Below are 17393 nucleotides of genomic sequence, written 5' to 3'. Positions count from 1 at the left end.
TGCCGTAGCCTCCTTGCCTGGTTCATCTGCATCTGCCTCTGGGAAAGGTGGATGATAACCTGCGAGGCGTTCACAAGTGCCACAACTGCAGCGATGGTCGCAGCGGGATCCATGCTCACAGTGCTGTGGTGTCCGCGCTGTCACTGACCCGAAAAGTGCGCGAACTGATTTCCCGCCGGCGCTTTCAGGGAGGGAGGGAGGGCGGTATTGACAGACGGATGACGACAATTACCCAAAAGCACCCTCGACCCTTTTTTTTTACCCAGAAGGCATTGGCGGCTCGACCCAGAATTCCAATGGGCAGCGGGGACTGCGGGAACTGTGGGATAGCTGCCCACAATGCACCGCTTCCAATGTCGACGCTTTCCCCGTTAGTGTGGACTCACAAAGTCGAATTACTGTCCTTAGTGTGGACACACAAGTTCGACTTTGCAATATCGATTCCACATATTCGATTTAAGTGAAATCGAAATACCCTCGTAGTGTAGACATATCCTTAGTTTCATGGATTTGTTGTTAGATTAGTCATAGAGTGGAGCAGGAAATCAACAAGACTGTTGACTGTACAATAAATAGGGTCTCTAAGGGCATGTCTACCTTAGTGAAATTTGCACCAGCTACTCTGTGTAGCTATGCTGCACCAAAGTAAAGAAGGGCTTACTCCAGTGTGGTTTACTCTGGTCATTTACTGGGTTAAATTGCACCATTGTAAGCTCTGCTTTACGCCAGTTACACCTCTCCCTATTAGACATTTGCACTGATGTTTACACCAGTGCAAATTTTTGAGAAAAACTCTAAATGTAGAGTACATTTAGTGTTTACAGCTCAAGTGAGTCAAATACCTCATTTGGGTTGTATACAGATCCACTCTTTCAGAAGATGTTTGAAATCACTGAGATAGTGATGCTCAAATATGTTCAAGTAGTAGATAGTCCTATGTATGTCAATGATTGAGTTCACTGATCTCAATGACTGCATTTTTAAACTGATTTACCAATGATTCAGTATTTGGTAGGAGCTCTTCATTTTGATCTAACAGAATGAGGGAGTAAAAAGAACGGTGTTGTTTGGGGGTCTGTGACATTATTCCAATCAGTCTGATTGTCAGTCTGTGACACTATTTCAACCAGAGAGAAGCCAACGTTTTCAAAGTTTCTAAAACTTGGCTGAATTTTCTCATGGCAATATAATCTGTGGATCGTCTAGCTCAGTCTTGAGAAAGTATAGTGGATGAAGTGTGGCATTCTGATTAGAGCTGGATGAATAACAGTGATTTGTGATATTTTACACAGATAAATATACAAGTTCCTTCTGTTGTTATTCAGGTCGTATTATTCATTGTTTGCAACTATTTGGATGACTATTGATGCAGAAAGTTTCACAGATTTTACCATGCATGTCTATTTGTCTGAAAATTTGTATCCGAATGTGTTGTTCATTATTCTCCTGTTTAAAAAGCTTCAGCAGTTCAGAGTGGTAACAGAAACAATACCACATGACTTAAATAACTTATATACAACCAGTAGTTATAATAGTTTGTGAACCTCCCACATGTTAAAATTTGCCTGAACAGTTCAATACTTATAAATAACAAATATATTCAGAGACATTAGAATCAGTTCACAAAATATTCACAGACAGAAGAATAGGCTAAATTAATTGGATTATTTATTTGCAATGAATAATATGTCCACTATAATCTTGATGTTTATTCTATATAGAACTTATTATATGGAATACCATGAATTCAGATTTCTGTTAAACTTCAGATATCTAGAGCCTTCCAGATAACCATGGAGTAGCATGCAGCCAAATGGAAGACACGGAAAACATACTCTGGAGGCTGGTAATATCCATATTGGGGCAAATAGTGATGAACAGTCATTTAAAAATTTTATATTGATGAAACTGTTAGAAACTCATTACTATTTCCTCTCTTGCATGTATTTTGTCCAAAATAGGAGCCCTGATCTGTATAAGCAAAATTATTGTCAAGTAATAATGATGCTGAAAACAAAATCTATTGTTTATTTAGAGAAGGTCATTGCCTAGTCTTTTCTTGAGTTTTACAGTTCCCTAGGTCATCAGGAATGTCAAAAGATCGGTGATTTTCCATTATGAGGGTTTTGATACTAAGCACACAGGGACTGCCACATAATATTTACCTGCATACTTTATAGGAATGTGTGATGGGGTTAGGCTGCTCCTTAAAAGTAATAAGGCCTAGGGGTCAGCTCAATCCCATTCGGTTGTTGCGTCCCTTTAAGAGTTGGGGAGGTCTGATGTAGGAAAGGGTTTGGGAAATAGAAGATATGGGTAGAGAGGAAATGGTCTTGGGGGTAAGTAGTACTTGGGACTAGAAACCCATTACTATTCCTTTAAGTTCCCGGCCCAGGACCCTTGCAGAATGGCTTTCACCCAACCAATAGGGGATGTGTTGGGGAAGGGGTCTAGGATATATGCTGCCTTTTCCAGCATAGTGAGGATATACACTGTAAGGGGAATGTCTTCCTGTTAAAAATCCCCAAGTCTAACAGTGAAAGGGTTGATGGAAAAAGGGTCAGCTGGAGGAGGAACAGTCTGAGGTGCTGCAACTGACCTGAATGAGAATCTAGATTCTGGGGAGGAACTGGGGAAACTTCTGCCTTAAGGAGAGATGGGGTACTTTTATGAAGCACAACCCAGCATAAAGAAGGCTGGAAGTAGATTTGAAGAAGCTCCTTGCTACCTGGCTGAGAAGGGGTAACATGAAGTGATTGAACCCTAGAGCAGGAGTAATGGAATTTGCAGTCTAGCAAGAAATAGTGATGAGCAAGAAAAGATAGGAGCAGGTTAGCAGGCTGCAGGGAATTGGAAGGAGCAGCCCTTAATTGCCTAATGCAAAGTCCCTGGGCTGGAACCTGGTACGTGCCTCAGAACTGAGAGAGGCAAAGATTGATAAAATCTCAGAAGGGGGAAGGCTTGACATAAAAGCCCGTAGACTTTGGGACTTGTCCTTTCTGGACTCTTCTGTTACCCCAGAAAGGGACTGTGTTTGAAAGGTGACCCGACCTGAACGCTGGGACACAGAAGCAGGAAACGGGTAGGCTAAAGCAGAGGCTCTCAATTTTTTGTTGTTGATGGACATGCAGTGTTAATCACTGCAGCTCAGTGACTGATTGATGAAAGTATATGTGTACTTCATATAAACACATACAGTTAGTAATGCTTTAAGAAAAAGAGTATGAGTACTTACAGATATCAGTGAGATGGGTGTGCCTGCTTCTTACTGCAGAGTCAATCTATCCTTGGTGTGATGGTTGACAAGCAAACTCATAAATCATTCTCCACTTCCAGTCGGGACCTGAACTTTGTCTTCATAGCTGTCATGGCAGAGAATGATGCTTCATATACTGTATATATGTTATTGGGAAAGGTAGCAATGCTTTCATTGCTTCTGTAACTAAGACAGGAACAGTTGGCAAAAACTGACAAGGTGTTTGTTCCTGAAACTTAATTTTCAGCATGTGGTCACAGGATAGTTTGAGCAGCTCCTGTTCTGCTTTTTCCATTCACGGCAAGATCACATAACAAAAGTTGAGAATGGATCCCGAACCCAATCGTATTCTTCCATGTTTATGTTTTTAAAGTAAACTCTGAAGTACTCTGCCAAAGTTGAAAGGTGAGCAACAATCCTGTCTCTCACACAGTCAATTGTTAACACTTGTACAATGTGAGTATTATGGCATTGTTCATGCACCATGGAATATGTTGTGTAAACAGAAATAGATTTGTCGATTTTAATCATTAGGCAATGCAGACTGAGGTGACGTGTAACTATTGATAGTGGGGGGGCACAACTTAAAGGTTTTGGAGGGGCACGGGACCACCCCACAGCTCACCTCTGGATCTAACAGAGGTTTTCAAACTGTGGGCTGAGCCTGTGCAGTGATGCCCTGATCTGACTGAGTAAGGAGGGGGTCAGCTGTGCTGTGTTTAACCCTCATATGCCTGCTGCACACACTGCTGAGGGAGCATGCAGAGTGTGAAAGGACAAAGGCATCTGGGTTAGGCCCTACGTACCAGGCTCTGCAGGCCTGGCTCCTCCTCATTGGAATGGCCCAACTGGAGCTGTGCTGTGAGGTATCAGGAGCTGCTGTCCCACCCTCCCGTTACCCAGTCCACATGGCGTGGGGACTCAGACTTAGCGCTGCAAGTAAGAAACTGATCTGGATGCAGAGCTAGGGTCAGATTCTTTAACACATGGTGATCAGAAAACGGCCTTCTCTCAGGATAGACTCTGCTCCCTGAAATGCTGATGTAGCAGGGGAGAACAGTGGTGTTTCTCCTTGGCTATCTGCTTCCTGCTTGTGGAGTCAATGGCTGTGAGACAACCCCTTCTGATGGCAGGGGGAGGAAGATCTCTCTTCTGCAGTGATGCTGCAATTTTTGCTTGCACTCCCTCAAACTAAACAGGCTGGATGGCCTCTGAGGGAGTCATGGGGTGGAGATCATGCTCGGAGGTGTAATTTTTTTTGTAATATTTTGCAGACCCCCTATGCACTCTCTAAGGACTCCGCGAACCGCTGGACTAGAGAACACCAGACTGGAAGGGGTGGTAGGGTAAAAGAATCGCTGCAATGTTGTGGCCAAACCTGAGGGTGGTGCTCCAGCAGTGAGCATGCCATGTAACCAAATGTTTTCAGGATTAGCTGTTCATAAAGCATTTTGAAGATGTAAAATACTATATAAGTGCTACCTATTATTAAATAGCATAAATAATCTATTGTGCATGGTAAGCAATCTTCTGTGAGGAACCATAAGGCAACATCTTCTGTTCAGAAATGCATATGTCACATTCTCTTTAGTACTATTAATTTATTGGCAGGCTTTGATTTCAGTCTCCTAAATCTCTTTTGACATTGTGCTGGCTTCATCTGTCTTCAATTTTTCCTCCTATATTTCTCACTCAACTGAGGTTGCTGCAGTTGGATGGTGCTGTGTTGATTGTAAAGCATTTGGGATCCCTCTGGATCTTATTTGAATTTGTGTGGGAACCTTTCCTCCCTCCCTCTCCCCCCCCCCCCCTCCAGCAACATGAAAGTTGCTTTGGGCTTTATAGCCAAAATTCCTGGAAGGCTTTCTTCCTAAAATGTTAGTAGTACTGCATAATGCTAGCCTGACGACAGGTATTTTATACACACTATGGAAAACTGCACAACACAAGAAATCCTTAATGGTCCCAAAGGACAATATTTAAACTTCATCCAAGTTCTCAGTCAAATGGGGGAGGAGGAAAATAAGGAGACAAGGGGTTTGATTCTTAATTGCTCTGCACTTTTTGCACTCACTTATACCAGGAGGGTTCCAAATACTCTAATTGATGAAAACCAGACCCCCTGCTCCGCCTCTTCTCCCTGGGGCTCCCCCATGTCCCTTGCTCCACTCCCTCCTCCCCCTTCCTCGTGCCTTGTGGCTGGATGGATCCTCTCCAACTCCCTCCTCTCCCCCAGCCCCTCCACACAGCTGGGCTCCCTCTGCTTACAGGAGCTGCAGCCTGACAGAGTCTGCTGCCTGCCTGCCCATGAGACACAGGTAGGAGGCGGCCCTGATTGAGCAGAGGCTGGCACGGGTTGGTGACCCAGCGCCTCTCCTCCCCGCCTGCGGTAAACGGACTTTTTGTGTCTGATCAGTGCATCTGACCAGACAGTGCTAGGTCCCCTTTTCAACTGGACTTTTCAGCAGTAAACTGGGCTCCTGCCTGGCAACGCTATTAGCTATGCAAAGCGAGTGTTAAACTGACGGGGTAGCATTTGTTCAGAAAGTTTGCGCCGGTGTAAAATGACTACGCACAGTGCAAGGCAACAGAATCAGGCCCAAGGTATTCTTAGAAAGAAACTTAAGTTTTAAAAATTGGCCACCAAGCTGATCCTACTTGTGGGAAGGAACATCAGACCAGATGGTCTTTTCTTCTGCCTAAGATTTACATTCTTGTAGCCAGTTCTATAGCTTCCCTGCTTTTGGATGAACTAACTCTTGGGAGAGGATGGGGAGGGGAGGAAAGCATTCAGCCATAGATGGAAAATAAAAGTAAAACCAGGAGAAGAAAATGAAGAACTGAAAGCTTATTGGCTTAAGCTTTCTACCCTGTCACTATTCAGCATCACCAGCATTTAGAGTGGAAATTCATTCATTCAGGTATTTATTCATATTAAAGAAAGCCCAGATTAATTTTCTGACTAATTATGCAGCTAGCTGAAGAGCTACTGTGGCCCGTAGATAGATTACAGGACTGCAAGGCGGGAAACTTGGGTTGTATTCTTGGTTCTGCCATTGACAGTATTACTTTGGGCAACTCACTGAGCCACTGCCTTAGTTTCTCTCGGTCCAATCCTTGGGTCCAGCCGGCATGCAATTAGCACAGGGTCTGAGAATGATACAACCATAGGTGACACTGTGCCATCTTTGTCCTCCAACCCCTTCTGTGAGCAGGTAGGGGCTGGTGCAACTTACAGCAGCCTCAGAGCTGCTTTATATTATATAAGCTGGTAATGGCTCCCTCTGGACCATTTCATAGCTGAGGATTGCCAGAGTGCTTACCCCTTTCTGCCCCAACATATCACTTATGCCTGGGAGTGGATGATATAGAATCCACATCTAGGTGTTTTTATCACGTTTCTGGCCCCTCTGCATTGCTCAGACAGCACAAAGGAGCCACTTCAAGGGCCAGAATCTGGCCTTCTGTATATAAAACGGTGATAGTAACGTTTATAAATCCCTTTGTGATCTCTCTATTATATATGTTTGCCCCCTCGTCCAGCGTTGGCTTGGTGGGCATATCTACATATCATGTAGATGCTTCACAAGCCCCTTGCTCATCCCTTCTCTTGGATTATTAATTCTTGAAGAAATAGCTGCACATCTGAGCTATGCACGCAACTCTTCAATGGGTGCCCAGGTAATGTTTTTAATGTTGATTTTGCAGCTCACATGTTTTTTTCTGTTTGGAGAGTTGATTATGCCATTTCACACATTGGCTAGAATTTGGCCCATCCACTTTAGGGATTATTTTTCTTTTTTCTCAAGCATTAGATACTTGCTACTATCCCTACAGGTTGTGGTACTTTTCAGAGTATCTCCTTCTGCAATAATACTTCTACATTCTGTATTTAAAAGGAGTCAGATGGCTGCCAGGCCCCACATTTACTCCTCAGCCCATGAAAATATCACTTTTCTCTTTTTAAAATCTTCACCTAACAGAAAACAAAGATCTATTTGTCCTCCAAAATAGGGCCCACAACAATTTGACAGTCCCAGCTCCTAGGCCAGGAGGAGACTTACAAACAACAAATAGTAGGTTTATTGAAGTCATAGGTAAGTCTTTCATATACCTGTCATCATTTAATGCCCTCATTCTTCCTGCTAGCTCTGTTTTTTGTGAAGTAACTAGTGACTGAATATCATGACAAAATTCATGGTCCATTTTTGTAAATTTCACAGTCGTAGCATTTTAAAATTCTTGAATTTCACTGTTTCAGTTATTTAAATCTTAAATTTCATGGTGTTATAACAAAGCATGAATATGTATTTTAAAACTGCAAAATATAAACCTGTAAAGCCCTTAAGACTCAGCATTTCTCAAACTGCGGACTCGACCCAAAAGGGGTCACAAGGCTATTGTAGGGGGTCACAGTATTGCCACCCTTACTTCTGTGCTGCCTTCAGAGCTGGGTGGCTGGAGAGTAGTGGCCTGACTAAATTGTAACAAACATGATTGTATTGTGTCCACACGGTCTTTTCCCCACACCCCTTGGCAAGTCTGAATCCCAACTCTGTCACTCCGAATGTAGTAGTGGGGCCCGCAAGGATTTTAAAAATTCATACTTGCCATTCCAGGCTTGTATTAAACTCCCAAGGTTACAGCTTCTCTCTGACCTTGGCTTGGTAAACGCTGCCAGCACTCAAATGCAAAAAAAACCCGTTTGAACTCAGGAAGGAGCACTTGGGAATTCCTCCCTGTGGAGTACCCTCAAGCCCTTTCACACACCCCTCCGGGGAAGAACTGAGAAAGAAAACAGAGGAAATTAGCTGTGGCTACCAGCTAATCAAACAACAGGCACAAACCTCTTAGGACACCAAAAATCCAATCCTGTTCTTAAAAAAGGTAAATTTTATTAAAAACAAAAAGGAAAAAATACATTTGGAACTTAGGCTTTTGGACTTGAGAGCTAGTTAGCTCAAGCTCTGCTAGTGCAAGTCTGTCTACACAGGCCGGGACGCTGACTCCCAGTTGCAGCATAGACATATCCTATATGTCCATGACTCACTCCTGGAGTCATGTGACTATGTCAGACTCTCAGCTTTTTTCTTTTTAAAGCATGTTTCCACCTCTCATTGTTCCCAAGAAAAGTTTGAAAACATGAATGAAGGGCAAATAATGTAGTGATATCTGCCTGAGTTTGCAGACAGCTTGAAAATAAAGCTCTGACAAAGATGAGTTTCCTCATTCACCTCCAAGGCTCCCTGCTCTGGGGTACCCTACCTAAACCACCCCAGGAGAAGACTGTATGTGTGGCAGGAGCCCACTCATCCAATCAGACACAGTCCATTTTCTGGGTCAAGTGTAGGGTACTTCACTAGAGTGAGGTCCCTGCTGCCAATTCTGAGGGAAAGATAGCCCCATGATGCTGTCCTTACCTCCTTGTAAAAAGGAGTGGGGTCCCACCTGCTAACACAACACCAACAGGGGATAGGACTATGATGTGGGGCCGCAGAGGCAGAGCCCTGGAGGGCCCCATGCCTAGCACCAAAGACTGATGTAATCTGGTCCGGTAGAGGGGTGGCGGGTATTTCTAGTAAGAAGCTGGCTGCGCTCCTGGTTGCAGAGCTGGGTGGCTGGACAGTGGCAGCAGCTGTCTCAGGGCCCAGCTCTGCAGGCAGCAGCGCAGAAGGGTGGCAACACCATAACAGGCCATCCTTCCTTCTGTGCTGCTACTGGCAGTGGCTCTGCCTTCAGAGCTGGGCTCCTGGCCAGCAGCTGTCGCTCTCCAGCTGCCCAGCTCTGAAGGCAGCAGCAGCACAGAAGTATAGGTAACAGTACCGCAATCCCCCCTCCAATAACCTTGTGCCCTTTCACAACTCCTTTTTGGGTCAGGACCCCTACAGTTACAACACCATGAAATTCAAATTTAAATAGCTGAAATCATGAAAGTTACGATTTTAAAAATCCTATGACAGTGAAATTGACCAAAATGGACCCTGAATTTGATAGGGCCCTATATGAGTAGACTTGGCAGAATTCAATTTTTTTTTAAATTTTGATTGATAATGTATATTTTAGTTTTTTTTTCTAATTTTATATATTTACATTTTCACAGTTGTGGGAAATTATGGAGGTATCACACAATTAATTATTTAATAGCCATAAATGTTGATTCAAAAATTTAAAGCTTTATAACCATTAAAACACAAATTGTCAATTTCACATCAAAATATACAAAGTAAATATCCTTAAATCAAACTAAGTTTTCATGCAGCATTGTTCTTACTTTGCCTATCCATAACTTTTGATGATCCTTGATGAAAATATTTTTCTTCAGTTTGTGTGTGTGTGTGAGGTGAAATCAATGTATACTGACACTTACAAATACAAAATCTAATCCTTCCAAGCCTAGTTATGAGTGAAAGTTACTAGGTGTCTGTAGAGGAACTATCTGTATGGTAGCTGCTCCCTGCTAGGTATCTGTGGAGGGAGAGCTGAGGTGCATATGGGGATGCTGGATGTCTATGCTGGGTGGGACTGGTGTGTGAGAGGTGCTGGCGATGTGGTGGGGAGTTGGATGCTGGTGTTTCTGAGTGGTACTGAGGGGTGCGGGGGGTGGGTGGAGGGAAGTTGGCTGGGGTGTAGGATGGTGGTGTCTTTGGGGGGAGTGAAGATGTGGGGGGTGTCAGATGGGAGGGTTTCTGAGGGGAGTGGGGAGTAGGATGGAAGTGTCTCTGGGGAGAGGTGGGGGAGCAGGATGGAGATGTAGGATGGGGAGCTTCTGGGGGGAGTGGGGAGGTGTGGGGAGGATGGAGGTGTCTATAGGGAGAGTGTGCAGAGGTGTCTCTGGGGAGATGTGGGGGAGTAGTATGGCGGAGATCTCTGGCCGAAGTATGGGGAGTAGGATGGAGGTGTCTCTGGGGGGAGACGGTGTGAGGATGCTGGGGTGTAGGATGGGGGGATCTCTAGAGGAAGAGGGGAGGTGTGGGGAGTAGGATGGAGATGTCTCTGGGAAGAGAGGATGTGAGGATGTTGGGAGTGTAGGATGGGGGTCTCTGGGGGAAGGGAGACGTATGGGGAGGAGGATGGAGGTGTCTGGGGGGAGAGGGTGTGAGGAGGTTGGTGGTCTTCGATGGGGAGTCTCTGTGGGAAGGGGGAGGTGTGGGGAGTAGGATGGAGGTGTCTCTGGGGGAAGACGAGAGGTGTGGGGAGTAGGACGGAGGTGTCTCTGGGGCGAGAGGGTGTGAGGATGTTGGTGTGCAGGATGGGGGGGTCTGTAAGTATGGGGAATAAGATGGAGGTGTCTGTAGGGGAAAGGGTGTAAGGATGTTGGGGTGTAGGATGGGGGGTCTCTGGGAGAAGGGGAGAGGTGTGGACAGTAGGATGGAGGTATCTCTGGGGGGAGAGGGTGTGAGGATGTTGGGGTGTAGGATGGGGGTGTCTGGGGGAAGGGGGAGGTGTGGGGAGTAGGATGGAGGTGTCTCGGGGGGGAGAGGGTGTGAGGATGTTGGGGGTGTAGGATGGGGGTTTCCAGGGGAAGGGAAGATGTGTGGGATGGAGATGTCTGGGGAGGGAGGGTGTGAGGATGTTGGTGTGTAGGATGGGGGGTCTCTGGAGGAAGGGGAGATGTATGGGATGGAGGTGTCTCTGGGAGGAGATGGTATGAGGATGTTGGGGGGGTGTAGGACCGGGGTCTCTGGAGGAAGGGAAGAGATTCAGGGAGTAGGATGGAGGTGTCTCTGAGGAGATGTGGAGGAGTAGGGTGCTGTGTCTCGGGAGCGTGTGGGGTGCAGGATGGGGGTCTCTAGGGAAAGGGGGGCGTGCGGAGAGTACGATGGGGGGAGAGGAGATGTGTGTGAGGGGGGTCTCTGCAGGAGGGTGGAGTCGGTGAGCCAGACTCGTCAGCCGCTGGGTGTGTGGAGCTCCGAGGGGTCGCCCTTCCCCCTGCCGCCCGCTAGATGGCGCCTCTCACGCGCCGCCTCTCTGATTCCTGGCGCCCGGTTGCGCTCCAGTGGGGCGGGTTGGCGGCGGCAGAAGCACCACCCTGAGGCCGCTGGCTTGAGCTCCTGCCGCAGAGGGAGGCGGGGAGCCAGACGCGCCGCTCCCCTCCTCTCCCCTCCCCGCGCGGGCTGCGGCCGCTGCCAGGATGCCTCGGGAGCGCGGCGGCTGCTGCTGCTGGCTGCTCCCCGCGCTGCTGCTGCTCCTGCCGCCGCTCTGCGCGCCGGGTGAGTGGCCGGGGGGCTTCGGTCTGCGCGCTGTTGGCGGGGGAGAGACCGGGCATGGGGGGCGGCGGCACTGGAGCCGCAGCGGCCGCTCGCCTCCTCTCCGCGGGCGGGAAGTGGCCGCGGAGGGACGTTCCCCTTTCCTCGAAGTTTGTTGGTGGGATGGGTTGGGAGAGGAGGCGAGCAGCCGCCTCCCCGGGCCCCCGCACGGCGCCCTCTGTCGCCCGCCCGCCGGCCGGAGGCTGCCCGGACTCGGAGCGTCCCGTGCCGGGCGGGAGGTTCTGTGGTGAGGGCCGGGAGCCCTTCGCCTGCCGCCCGGGGGTGCTGCTGGCCGTTGTCCGCGAGCACCGGGGCGGGGTAGGGTCCCGCGCTGTTCCCCTGACACGGGGGAAGGGACCGCAGCCTCCCTTAGTTAGCCTGGCGGCCGGCGGGGGAGCCTCGGGGGGTGCCTCCTCCCCCAGAGCCCCAGCCCCGCGGGCTGCGGCGGGAGGGGGTGCCCGGCGGGGGTGCCAGGGCCGGGGTTGTGTCTGGTGCTGTTTGTGAAGTGCTGGTTGCGTAGAGTCTGAATCACAGACAGGTAGTGCTGGGGAGCCCCAGCCCCAGCGCTGTGCAGGACCAGGGAAACCTACACCAGCCCTGACAGGTGTTTCTCCAACCTGCTCTTAAAAATCTCCAGCGAGGGGAATTCCACAATCTCTAGGTAGAGTCCTAGAGAAATTACCAACTCTTAAGGCTGGATGGGGCCCCAGTCAGGTAAAAGTCAAGTGTTTTAAAAACTAAATAATTCTTACATCTATTCCAAATAGCCGTTTAGGCCAGGGGTGCTGCAGGGTTTTTAGGATGTGTGGAGCACCTCTTAATACAGAAGAGTGTCATGGAGCATCTCCCCATCTATCGATATTGCAAGGAGCAATTGCTAACATGAAAAAGGAAATACTTTCCCAGTATTAATGTGGTTTACCTGACCTGTAATATGCTTTGCCAGATGGGAGAATAAAAGAGGAGAGTTAGTCCCATGTGAGCAGCCGGCTTTCCACAGCCCAGTGGTCTGTGTACCACAGTTTGGAAACCACTGCCTTGGATGAGTAAAAATGAAAGATTCTTCCAAATCTAATTTGTTTTTCATTATTTGTGCTCTGAAAACATTTCTCTCATCTTGGAGAATAATATAGCATTGTCAATTTGTTCTTAACCAACCTTGATATCTGGTTCTTTTTCACTAGTGCAATTTTGGGGTTGCAAACCCTGCAGGGGAATATTTAAATATAAACAAAATTCAAACTGAAATACAAATATTGATTTTTCTTTCTTGTAAAGTTTATCTTCCTCACCAAAATAGTTTAATCCCAAAATGCAGTTATCTCATTGTCTCTTTTTAAAGCCATATTTCAATCCCTCTCAGGATGAAGGATTTTGCTTAACTGTAAATATCTCACTGAAACAGTTTTCCTGATGAAGGTGAATCTCCCATCCTCCAAACTCTCATCCCAGCCTTAGAATAGAAGCTTCAAGTTTATTGCTGTGTAAGGGGAAAGTCAGTCAGTTTTTAAAAAAAACCTTAAAAATTAATTAACTTCAAAAGGGGGAGAGGGCAATGGAATTGTAGGTGTGTGGACCCAATTAAAGTCAGTGGGTGTCCGTATGGGTTTAGGGATTTGCTCACATGGACCTCATTGCAAGATCAGAACCTTAGTTTGCATAGTCTTAGAAATATCCTTTTCTTTTATGCTAAGAGCAGCCTCTTCTTTCACAAGCATCCTGCGCATTTGAGATGGCAGAGGGAAAGTTAAATATTTCTGAACAGTGTTAAACATTCTTATCCATTGCCATTTTACAAAAAAGGGGTAAAGGTAATTAGATATCTTAGAACTTTCTTCTACCAAATGTATTTGCTGGTAACATGCACAGTGGAGAAAAATATTTATATAGTTTTATACTTAGTCTTATGCTCAAGACTTTTTCATAAAGAAGCACAATAGAATGACCCCCTCCTCCAAACCCCCCCCTCCAATCTTTTTTTATACAAAGAGATATTGTACATAATAAACAATTTAAGGAATAATTTTTAATAGTTTAAAATGGTGACTTCAGCCTGAATATTTTTTCATACATGTCTCAGTTGCTTCTTTAAGGAGCTAATCTAAAAAATTAAATGTGACTTGTTTTAATTGCCTTACATAATGTTTGGGGTGCTGGAGCTCACAGTACTCCTAAAAACTCTGGCCTAACAAGTTTGTAGCACTAATAAGACTTTGCTCTTTACTGGTTAGGTTAGAAGCCTTTGAAGTTAATAGGGCAGTAGCAGTCAAGAAGAGCTGGTATAAAAACTTCAGTGTAAATAGATAAAAGACTGCTTTATTTTGCCTCTTTACTGCTCCTGGGTTGTCTCAGTATCGAAGACCCCAATCTGTCTGAGTGACCGCAGCATTGTAGATGTTACCTTGGGAAACATATCAAGCCATAAACCCTGGTGTCCTGTGAGAATCTGACAAAGGCAGCAAAATAATACAGGGCACCAAAAGAGAGACTCGGGCTGAAAGGATCTCTTTCATTAAATGATAATTAGTAAAAGTCCAAGGAGCCCCTGTCTTGCATGCTGTACCTACAAGAGGCAGTAATATCAGCTGTTTCAGCATTCTAAACCTAGCTGTTCCAAGTATTTCAAATTTTTGAAAACCGTTTATTGACCATGTTTTTTGACATACATATAAACAATAACACATGAAAAGACTCTCATAAGATAAGGGATAATATCATAGTTTTCCCTTAGCTCGTTAAAAGACTGATGCAAAGCATCTCAACTGGAAAGACTCCCGTTGATTCAAAGCTCCCTGAAGTCAGGCCCTCAAAGAGGAAGATACAATAAATGTTCTTTAGTTCCTTGGTATATGCTTTGATATGGTCTGGTTATACCATGCTTTTGCTCTTAGAAATGTTTTAAAATATTTATAACTTAAATGAAAGATTTTTACTCATTTTAAGTGTGTGGAAGCTCCTCTTGTTTCTAAAAGGGAACACTTAAAATGTTTTTCTTTACATTTACATTATTATAGAATCAAGGTTCATAATAGTCTGCTGTTTACCTGTTGAGCAATGGGAAAGATAAGTGAGAGTATTGGAGAGGGAAAGCTATCTGCCAGTGACCTTTCCAATCCCAATTTTCATCATTGTAATGGGGAACTTTAGAAAAAGATCAGTAGTAATTAAAAGCAATTATTTTACTTTCCCGGATTTCAATTTCCAATTTTGGTGGAAATGGTCTGAAAACCAAGGAGTCTGACTTTTTCTGCTGATTCTGGTTTCCATTTCTGTTATCAAAGGAAACAGATATCAGAGTGGTAAAAGTGAGGACAGGGTTTTAAATATCTAAAAGTGCTCTGCTCTCCTTTACCTTATTCAACTTCAGTTACTATGGAAGTAGAATCAGAATGGCTACTGGTAGCCAGCCAGAGAGGGTGAGGACTGGAACTTGACATTTTCAACTTGCTGTGCAAATCACATAAACAACTGTAGGTGCCAACCAGGTCAAAGTCTACAATACTTGAAATATAAAAAATGTGAACTTAAAATAGCAGGTAACACTTATGTGATTTCCTTACTATTTTTTCTTAGACAATTGTAAAGATTGCCTGCAAGGTAAATTGGTTAATAAGTTTGACTTATGTGGTTTCTCTTGGTGCCTCCACAACTGGAACATTCGCTAGCTAATCAAATTCTTCTCATAATTCTTTTATGATGATCATGTAACATGGTAACTATTCACAGGGGTGCGTGTGGTATATGTATATTGGTTGACAAACATTAGGGGATTGGAAGTGTTTCTGGAATTGGGAGGGCAGAGTGGGCATTTGGGTCCTTGTGAGTTTGGGGAACCCAATAGGTCTCTTCTGAGAAACATTAAATGAAACATACTGCAATTATCTGAATTTGTGACAATGTTTGGAGAAAGGCCACTGTTATTGTTGTTATATGTATTGTGGTGGTGCCTAGGAGCACCAGTGTTGGACCAGGACTGCATTGGCACAGAACAGTCAGACAGTCCCTACTCCAAAGAGCTTACAGTCTAGTCTGCTGGACTCTGCCTTGTGCCTTCTTTTCAGAGCACTGAGTAATCTACCTAGAGAGTGGTTCCTGAGTATTAAGAAATTCTCTGAGCAGTCATTTTCTACTGATTGTCTGCCAAAAGATAATTCAATATTTGTGCATGTTAAACTCTAAAGCCACTAGTGGCCTATGTGAATATTTGAAAAGTCTTCCCAGTTCACTTAGTGCGAAGGATACAAAGTCAATTTTTGTGCTTATCTGTTGGAAAAGAGCAGGGCTGAGAATGTAAAATTATCAGGAAGAAGGATAGTGACACATTTAGACTACCAGTGTCGTCATAGTGGAGTCACATCATAAGCGCATTTAACTTATGCGATTTTAACTGTACGCGCTCTGCAAAACAAAAAAAGAGAAAAATAACAATTTAAATACTGTACCTGTAGTGAGGGCGATTCCGCCTGCCATTCCACTCAATGAGCGTTTGACTATATGCGATTTTCGCCTTACGCGCTGACTTCAGAACCTAACCCCTGCGTAAGATGCGACTCCCCTGTACTCTTCTGGACTATGTCCAAAAAGTGAATTTTGGTGGCCATAGAAACTGCATATGAGAGTGTCCCAGGTGAACAGCAGAAGTAGGAGATGGAAATAACAGATTTAGCAAGGCATGTGGGCTCCACATACCTTTTGACAATATAAAAAAAGAGAGATTTATAACCTACTTCATCTCTATATAACTCCTTAGATTTTTTTTCTGTGCTGTCAAGGATATAGTACAGTCTAGATCTTTTTTCCAGGTTAGCTGTGTAAGCCTTGATTTGTTTCAAGGATCCTGTAGATTTATAAAATATTAATCTCAGAAGCTGTGTTGCATGAGTTACTTAAAGGTCTGATGAGAAAGGAAGTATTTCTTTTCAGTCTCAGTTGCATATTAAAATCAGATCTCTTTATGCAACCCCTCACCGGCATGTTAAAAATAGAGAATAATGAAACTCAATATTTATGTTGCAGTCATGCAGAGCAACACAATTTACCTGGTGATACATCATCTTCAGGTTAATGCCTTGCGAATATTAAGTTTCCCAAAAGATGATTTCTTGCATTGATCTTGAAATTAGAATTCTGTCAAATAGAGGACATGGAGCTGTTTTGCCTATGCAAGGTATTCCTTGTGTAGTGCTCCAAATGCAGTTATTTTGATTCATGTAGTGGATAGAGGATAAGGTTTTGAGGTTTTCAGAGAGAGATAAAATTAGTGTTTGGCAACGTCTGCATTAGTGAGCTTACAGCGGCACAGCTGAACCAACGCAACTCTCCCGCCGACATAGCGCTGTTCACACCGGCGCTTCTGTTGGTATATCTCATGTCGCTCAGGGGTGTGTGTTTTTTCACACCCCTGAGCGACATAAGTTATACCGACAAAAATGGAAGTGTAGCCTTTGTTGTTCATTAGAAAACACTGGAGTTCTCAAAACACATTGTGTCCTTTCAAAATAGAAGTGCAAAATGATTTCTTAGTCTCTGATTTGAAAATAAATAACATTGTGCGGGTAGATCCCTGCACTAATGGAGAGTCCCATTGAATCCCATGGGTCCTCCCATGCGTAACCCCTGAAAGAACTGGGGCCTCAATCAAATCAAGTCTTCTCCATTAGATGTTTTGGGGTGGCTGTTTACCAATGTTTTCTTGTCTTCACTGGTATGAGTTAGAGATTAGTTTCAACAGTAGCTGGGATGTCGTCATGAAATACAGATCCTAGATATTTACTGACATTTGGGCTCCAATTTAAAGGGTATGGGGCTATGGAGAACCAGAGATGAAAAAGCAAAAGAGTTGGGACAATCCTGCCTAGTCCTTCTCCTAAATTACAAGATGCCTAGTGGGG

General features: G+C 44.9%; 1 protein-coding gene across 1 annotated transcript in view; it reads left to right on the top strand.

The window, feature by feature from the left end:
* Positions 1-11387: 11387 nt before the first annotated feature.
* The window catches only part of B3GLCT (beta 3-glucosyltransferase), a 160521-nt gene continuing 154515 nt past the window's right edge, over positions 11388-17393 (top strand). The window contains exon 1 of the mRNA XM_065397585.1: positions 11388-11466. Coding sequence (XP_065253657.1) covers positions 11388-11466 — 79 coding nt within the window. The remainder of the gene's footprint in view (positions 11467-17393) is intronic.

Source organism: Emys orbicularis, chromosome 1 (assembly GCF_028017835.1).
Source record: "Emys orbicularis isolate rEmyOrb1 chromosome 1, rEmyOrb1.hap1, whole genome shotgun sequence".
NCBI lineage: Eukaryota > Metazoa > Chordata > Testudines > Emydidae > Emys > Emys orbicularis.
Note: the sequence above shows the minus strand (reverse complement) of the source record. Positions and strands in the feature narration are given on the sequence as shown.